Below are 8740 nucleotides of genomic sequence, written 5' to 3' on the forward strand. Positions count from 1 at the left end.
CAACCCTGAGATCATGACCTGAGCCAAAATCAAGAGTCAGACACTTAATTGACTGACCCACCTAGATGTCCTATGCTATTTTTAAAATAGCAGCCTGAGGTAAGACAAGTAGGAATAAAGAAGATTTTAAAGAAGTAAGATTATCAAAGATGAGATCAGAAAGACTAGGGGCAGATCTAAAACAGCTTGAAAATCATCCTAAGGAATTTGGAATTTATTTGGGAGGCCACTGAGCTTTTGAGTACTATAGAAAAATGATTTAGTGTGTGCGTGTATGTGTGTGTGGGTGTGTGCGCGCGCGCGCGTATTTAGAACAGTTTTACTTTCACAGTAAAATTGAGCTGATGGTAGAGATTTCCAATATACTCCCTTTTTCCCACATACATAGCTTCCTCCATTATCAACATCCCCCACCAGAGTGATTCATTTGTTATGCTGGATAAACCTATAGTCATATATTATAATTAACCCAAATCTATAGTTTAAATTATAGTTAACTCTTGGTGGTATAGGTTTAAGTATGAGTTTAGGTAAATGCATAATGACATGTATCATCCACCATTATATTTTCACATAGAGTAGTTTCACTCCCTAACAGAGTTATCTTATTACTTAAACTTTAAAATAAAAGAATTAATGAAGACCCATAAAACTTCTCAATCAATACCAGGAAGATAGTTTTCATGTTAAAGAAAAGCCATAGGATCCCTGGGTGGCTCAGTGGGTTAGCACCTGCCTTTGGCCCAGGGCATGATCCTGGAGACCCGGGATCGAGTCCCATGTCAGGTTCCCTGCATGGAGCCTGCTTCTCCCTCTGCCTATGTCTCTGCCTCTCTCTCTGTGTCTCATGAATAAATAAATAAAATCTTAAGGAAAAGCCATGTAGGGGATCCCTGGGTGGCTCAGCAGTTTAGTGCCTGCCTTTGGCCCAGGGCACGATCCTGGGGTCCTGGAATCGAGTCCCACATCAGGCTCCTGGCATGGAGCCTGCTTCTCCCTCTGCCTGTGTCTCTGCCTCTCTGTCTCTCTCTGTCTCTCTCTATGTCTATCATGAATAAATAAATAAATAAATCTTTTAAAAAAAGCCATGTATTTGATGAGAAATATATAGGAGCCTTCTTCCTTCTTTCCCATATATTTCAAATTGTTCAGAAAATATAATTTTGAATTAAGAAAAAAAGAAAAGCATGTCTTTACTAGGTCATCTACACAAAGATTTCATAGAAATGCTTGCACATTCAGCCTTTAGTTTTCTCTTTAACTACACTGCCCCTTAAAATATGTAGTATTCTCATCCTGAAGATATAGAGGAAGTTATGAAACCTCTAACAAAGATGAGAAAACTTGTTATAAGAGACATCTCATAAAATGATAATTTATAACCAAAAACTCTTCTAATTCTGAACCCCTCAGGGCAAGCAAAATAAACCTGTAAAAGGATATTTGCCTTCCTCTGAGAGAATCTACTACTGTTTGTATATATCAAATCACCACATTGTATACCTTAATATATACAATACAATATACACAATTGTTGTCAGTTATACTTCCATAAAGCTGGGGAGAAAATGAAAATCAGGTTGGATTAACCCTCTTCCAAATCAAATATATGTCACCTCTACCATCAATCTCCTCTTTGCCCTGTCAATTCCTCATCATCAACTGTTCACAATTTTCCTGTTCCTAGGATTTAAGCAAACCTTCTCTCAGTTAATGAAAGTCAGAGTTAAGTAAACACTCTCATTCCCATTTTAACATGTGAAACCTGATGCTTTTAGAATTCATGTGACACATTAAGGTCATATGACTAGTGGTGGGGATTAAGAGTAGGGTCACAGGTTGGCTGACCCCTACTCTCAATCAATACTCATTACACTGAACCAGGATGATTATTTGAGGCAACTTTTTTTTTTTTAAAGATTTTATTTATTTATTCTTGAGAGGCAGAGACACAGGCAGAGGGAGAAGCAGGCTCCCTGAAGGGAGCCCGACGCGGGACTCGATCCCGGGTCTGCAGGATCACACCCTGGGCTGAAGGCGGCGCTAAACCGTTGAGCCACCCGGGCTGCCCTTGAGGCAACATTTTAAAGAAATTTCATTATAATTGAAGTGGTTGAATTATTTGCACAATACAATCATCAGTGATCAAGCCTGACATATGATTAGATATATTTTATAACTTAGCCTTCTCTTCCTGATCATAGGGATGACCCGGTTAAGGACATGGATATTTGCTTCATTTTATTTAGTTTCACTGGTATTATTTATGTATGTGTTTAACTCTGTTTTTTTAACTTATTTATTAATGAGAGATACAGAGAGAGGGGGGAGGCAGAGACACACAGGCAGAGGGAGAAGCAGGCTCCTTGCAGGGAGCCCAATGTGGGACTTGATCCCAGGACTCCAGGATCACACCCTGAGCTGAAGGCAGCGCTAAACCGCTGAGCCACCGGAGCTGCCCTTTAACTCTATTTTTGATCCAAACTGCCACTATATATCTTTCTGTAGTAGGTTCTCTAAGAGAAAAATGATTTAGAACTGTGTCCTAGAAAGCAAACTGTATGAAAAAAGACTGGAATTAAAAGATGTGGCATCTAGATCAGTCAGAAGGCTACCCCTCTCTTATTTGGGAGAGGCAAGTGCTTTAAGTCAGGCAGTGCCTCTGAAAAAACAAAGGAGGGGTGGATATCAGAAAAGGAAGTCAACAAGACTGGAGACTTAACTAGATCTAAAGACATGAGCAAGGAGAGAGTGATGTCAGTAAGGCAGGCAATGCTAGAGGAGAAACAGGGAAGATAATGAATTATCTTCAAACATGCTGACTTGGGAGCAGAAAGAAAGAGTAGCAAAGAATTGCCATTTTTCATCATAAACTTAGTTTTATATACTGTTTGAATTTTTAATCTATTTAATTTGATAAAAGAGAAATTCAAAGAAAAAAGTCAGGGTTCAGCACAGGAGAAGAAAAAAGGAATTATCCTAAATTGGATGTTAATACAGTATATGGCATCATGGACTTCAAAACATTTTGATTCTTCAAGTATATCATTCCCATGTTAAAACCCAAGAGAAGGATAAATTTTGGTACATTCATACAATGAAATTGTTTTTAAAAAGTTTTATTTATTTATTTATGAGAGACACAGAGAGAGAGGCAGACACATAGGCAGAGGGAGAAGCAGGTTCCCTGCAAGGAGCCCAATGTGGGACTCAATCCCAGGACCCTGGGATCACGGCCGGAGCCAAAGGCAGACGCTCAACCGCTGAAAAACCCAGGTGTCCCTCCTCTCATATTCTTAATCAAACTTATTAAACCTAGTATTTCACTAGAATGTACTCTAATTTTACCTCAAAAATGGTCACCTTAATGACAATTACATGCAGAAGCTGATTTTTAGTTACAAAGCATGTATGAAATAAAAAATTATGCAGATAATTAACTAAAACATGGAAAGTTCAGAGTATTTTATATGAATCAATGAGTAGTATTACTTCCTTAATAACCTCTGTGTAAGCAATGAAAACCAATGGGCAATTCCTATCTCTTAGCTTTGATGAGAAAGATCAAGTTTACATTCGTGTGCCTTTGATTAAGAAGTGATCTTATCCAGGGGCTCCTGGGTGGCTCAGTCAATTAAGAGTCAACACTTGGTTTTGCCTCAGGTCATGATATCAGGGTCCTGAGATCAAGCTCCGAGTCAGGTTCCACACTCAGCGAGGAACCTGTTTGAGATTTTCCCTCTGCCTGTCCCCCTGCTCAAGTGCATACCCTCTCTAAATAAATAAAATCTTTTTTATTTTCTTTTAAAAAAGTAATCTTGTCCAAACTGGGAAGACCACTTCTGCAGTTGTGACTCTGCAGGTTAGAGAGGTAAATAGGAACAGAATAGAATGTGGTGAAATAAGCATATCAATTCTCATGTCCTACACATCAAGAAGGGCCAAACACAAAACCTGAATTCTTGACAGGAATTGAAACATAGACCAGCAAAACATTTTGCAACAGAGATTCACTGTACTTTTACTATTAGAAGAATAAAGACACTGGAACATCCCAAGTAATGAGCGAATGACTCATGTGGAAAGCTTAATGCCCTTCAAAAATATATACATGTAAAAAAATATATATATATACATGTATATAACATATATAAATATTTATACATGTACATAAAATACATATTTACATGTACTTTTAATCTTAAAATGTTTTGAGATAACAAGTTTTCCTAAAACAAGGTCCTCAGATTGCTCACTTCCTAGGAAACAGGGCTAGCTCATTTACCTTCATCCCATTAAAATCAGGACACGCCACTGGCAATCCGGCCTCCTAAATTCCTACACTGAAACACTGAGCTGTGTGGCCGCGGGAAAATTACAGATTCCGATTCCCTTCCAGCTCAAAGTGTGTGACTCTAAGATGTAGAAAGAAACCAAGAGCTTGATGACTCTCACAAGGTCTAGAATTCCCACAGCAAGACCAAGTAAGGCTTCCTGTAACCCATTCTTTCCATCCAGTGCCTCAACCATCATAACGTTGTAATTATTTTTTAAATGACCACAAATTACACAAAATACTTGATATCCTCCTCAAGAATATAATCGGTCCTGGGGGCAGCCCGGGTGGCTCAGCGTTTTAGTGCCTGCCTTCAGCCCAGGGCATGACCCTGGAGACCCCAGATCGAGTCCCACGTCGGGCTTCCTGAATGGAGCCTGCTTCTCCCTCTGCCTGTGTTTCTGCCTCTCTCTCTGTGTGTCTCTCATGAATAAATAAATAAAGAAAACCAGAGCTGGGGGCATCAGAATGCCAGATTTCAGGCGTACTACAAAGCTGTGGTCATCAAGACAGTGTGGTACTGGCACAAAAACAGACACATAGATCAATGGAACAGAATAGAGAACCCAGAAGTGGACCCTGAACTTTATGGTCAACTAATATTCGACAAAGGAGGAAAGACTATCCATTGGAAGAAAGACAGTCTCTTCAATAAATGGTGCTGGGAAAATTGGGCATCCACATGCAGAAGAATGAAGCTGGACCATTCTCTTACACCATACACAAAGATAAACTCAAAATGGATGAACTGAAAATGGATGAAAAATCTAAATGTGAGACAAGATTCCATCAAAATCCGAGAGGAGAACACAGGCAACACACTTTTTGAACTTGGCCATAGTAACTTCTTGCAAGATACATTCACGAAGGCAAGAAAAACAAAAGCAAAAATGAACTATTGGGACTTCATCAAGATAAGAAGCTTTTGCACGGCAAAAGAAACAGGCAACAAAACTCAAAGACAACCTACAGAATGGGAGAAGATATTTGCAAATGACGTATCAGATAAAGGGCTAGTATCCAAGATCTATAAAGAACTTATTAAACTCAACACCAAAGAAACAAACAATCCAATCATGAAATGGGCAAAAGACATGAAGAGAAATCTCACAGAGGAAGACATAGACATGGCCAACACACACATGAGAAAATGCTCTGCATCACTTGCCATCAGGGAAATACAAATCAAAACCACAATGAGATCCCACCTCACACCAGTGAGAATGGGGACAAGTAACAAGGCAGGAAACCACAAATGTTGGAGAGGATGCGGAGAAAGGGGAACCCTCCTGCACTGTTGGTGGGAATGTGAACTGGTGCAGCCACTCTGGAAAACTGTGTGGAGGTTCCTCAAAGAGTTAAAAATAGACCTGCCCTACGACCCAGCAATTGCACTGCTGGGGATTTACCCCAAAGATACAGATGCAATGAAACGTCGGGACACCTGCACCCCGATGTTTCTATCAGCAATGGCCACAATAGCCAAACTGTGGAAGGAGCCTTGGTGTCCATCGAAAGATGAATGGATAGAGAAGCTGTGGTCTATGTATACAATGGAATATTACTCAGCCGTTAGAAACGACAAATACCCACCATTTGCTTCGATGTGGAGGGGCCTGGAGGGTATTATGCTGAGTGAAATAAGTCAATTGGAGAAGGACAAACATATGGTCTCATTCATTCGGGGAATATAAAAAATAGTGAAAGGGAATAAAGGGGAAAGGAGAGAAAGTGAGTAGGAAATACCAGAAAGGGAGACAGAACATGAGAGACTCCTAACTCTGGGAAATGAACTAGGAGGAGTGGTGGAAGGGGAGGAGGCCGGGCGGTGAGGGTGACTGGGTGACAGGCACTGAGAGGGGCACTTGATGGGATGAGCACTGGGTGTTATGCTATATGTTGGCAAATTGAATTCCAATAAAATTTAAAAATTAAAAATAAATAAATAAATATATATAATTGGTCCTTCCTGAACAGCTAGAGCACACTAAGCAGTCATTGGTGACTGCTTCTCCCTTACCCTGCTAAAGATAATGGTAATTTTTTTTTTTACATATTCCTACGGGAAAGTAATTACCAAGTGACTTTTACTCCTGAAAACATATTAGATACTTGTAATCATTGCTCCTAAATAACGCACTTAAAGTGTCATCCTAAAACTGACTCGTGTGGGCAGTCCATTATGGGATTGGTTGACGTTTTGGCACCTACACCTTTTCACCGTTACTCATTCATTTCAAACCACCACTAATTTACTTTTCAAAAAGAAGGAAGGAAGGAAGGAAGGAAGGAAGGAAGGAAGGAAGGAAGGAAGGAAGGAAAGAAAGGAAAGAAGAAAGAAAGAAAGAAAGAAAGAAAGAGAAAGAAAGAAAGAAAGAAAGAAAGAAAGAAAGAAAGAAAGAAAAGAAAAAAAAAAAAGTCTTAATCCATAGCAGTAAGGAATAGATTCCCTCAAAAGTGAAGCAGCACTGGGTCCTACCAATCAGAGGAACCTCTGCATTATTATTAAGGATTTAAAAAGTGGAAAAGAACACTCCTTTTTGTATTAAATAAAAAAAACACATTATGACACGCAGCAGAAAACAAGAAAACCATGAGAACGTATGGGAAAATAATACAGCAGAAATACCCCCAAGATTTTGAGAAGTTGTCCTTGATGTGAAGACTAAGGGAGGTGGGGGGGGGGGGGGTATTTTCTTTTTCTTTTCTTTCTTTTCTTTTTTTTTTCTTTTACAATAATCTATCCATTTTTATAACAGAGGGGAAAAAAAATCTATAGGACTTAAATAGTTGATTAGTAAAACCTGTAGGGTATCCCTGCACTAAAAATCACAAAGATCCTGGGGATCCCTGGGTGGCGCAGCGGTTTGGCGCCTGCCTTTGGCCCAGGGCCTGATCCTGGGGACCCGGGATCGAATCCCACGTCGGGCTCCCGGAGCATGGAGCCTGCTTCTCCCTCTCCCTGTGTCTCTGCCTCTCTCTCTCTCTCTGTGACTATCATAAATAAATAAAAATTAAAAAAAAAAAAAAAGACCCTAACGCCAGGGAAGACACGACGATAAGCACCGTTTTGTGAACCTCGGAACCCTCACGCGGGGAGCCTCCTCGGCGGACGATCCAAAGGCCGGCGGGTCACCGCGCCTCACCATACCGCCCCAGAATCCCCCTTGACAGAACCTCCAACAATCCCAACCGCGCTAAGCCTCCCGCGGTTGCACCCCCCCCCCCGCCCCCCGCGAACGCTCCGCGGCCCCACAGGATGCACCGGACTGTCCCTCTTCGAGCCCCTTACACGTAATCGCTACTCGCTGAGGAGTAGGAACCCGAGGAGCTGACCCGGTCTTCACGATCGCAATCCTCATCTTCTTGGGAAGACGGGTCTTCAGGGAACTCATCCGGGCTGCGACGCGAGCCACACGAAGCCGGAGACGCCATCCTCAGGCGTGCAAGAGCTGCAAGAAGCGTGCTTCAAACCTCGCAGGGGCGGCTCGCCGCGCCCGACATGTTGTCTCCGCGAGGCGGGCGGGCGGCGGGGCGGGCGGGGAGGGGCCACGTGACCGCCCACCCTCGGCTGCAATTGGTGGCCGCTCGGGTTGCCAGGGCGACGAGGAAGCTTTCCTGGAGCGCGCGAGAACTACCGAAAGAGGCCAGCGAGGTGAAATTTCCAGGGGGGCGTCTCAGTCGGAAGAATTTAAGGGGTTGAAGCTTCACCGCGAAGGGTCTCCTAAGGCACTCTTGGAGCTGCATAATGTAGTAACAGCGGAGACCCACTGGGGTGGTGGTGGTGGTGGTTTCCCCCTTTTTTCTTACAGTTTGCACCTTACCCTGTGTTTCTATGCGCAACAGGTGCCCAAAGCCTTAGAGGCACTCAGCCTGGGGTTTTCTTGAGGTAAAGGTAAAATCTACAGGACTGAGGCAGCCCCGATGGCTCAGCGGCTTAGCGCCGCCTTCAGCCCAGGATGTGACCCTGGAGACCCTGGTTCGAGTCCCGCGTCGGGCTCCCTGCATGGGGCCTGCTTCTCGCTCTGTTTCTCTCCGCGTCTCCAATAAATAAATAAGAAATTAAAAAAAAAAAAAAAAAAAAAGGTTAACTCCTCTCTCCCTTTCCTCTGGGCCTCGGCCTCTTGTGCTGGGAAAGGGATGCTTTTGAGCAACGCCCTCTAGATGTTAACGTAAACGCGCTCCATTGTTTCTTTGCTTTTCATACTGTTTTGGCAACTGCAAACATTTTTTATAGTTTTCCCAAGCAGACATTCTAGAGTGCTTCAAATGGGTGGCAGTTGTGAAATCACCTGCAGGTTCGTTTTGCAGCGCAAACTTATGATTTGACGAAGTGTCCTCATCCCCGAGCTGGAAATGTACACTGATCGATTTTATCGGTGATTTACGAATACCTACATCAAG

The 8740-nt window shown here is 42.4% G+C and overlaps 1 protein-coding gene across 4 annotated transcripts in view; it reads right to left on the bottom strand.

Annotated features, from left to right (window-relative positions):
- INTU (inturned planar cell polarity protein) overlaps positions 1 to 7888 on the bottom strand; it is an 83487-nt gene extending 75599 nt beyond the window's left edge. For 3 of the 4 annotated variants that reach the window (XR_012000929.1, XM_072755289.1, XM_026014283.2), the window contains exon 1: positions 7629 to 7888. Coding sequence is in view for 3 of the 4 variants with exons in the window: in XM_072755289.1 (XP_072611390.1) it covers positions 7629 to 7771 (143 nt within the window). In the remaining variant the exon portion in view is untranslated. The remainder of the gene's footprint in view (positions 1 to 7628) is intronic. The other variant, XM_026014284.2, reaches the window with a different exon arrangement.
- Between the last annotated feature and the right edge of the window lie 852 nt (positions 7889 to 8740).

The sequence above is a fragment of the Vulpes vulpes genome, chromosome 4 (genome assembly GCF_048418805.1).
Source record: "Vulpes vulpes isolate BD-2025 chromosome 4, VulVul3, whole genome shotgun sequence".
In the NCBI taxonomy this organism is placed as follows: Eukaryota; Metazoa; Chordata; class Mammalia; order Carnivora; family Canidae; genus Vulpes; species Vulpes vulpes.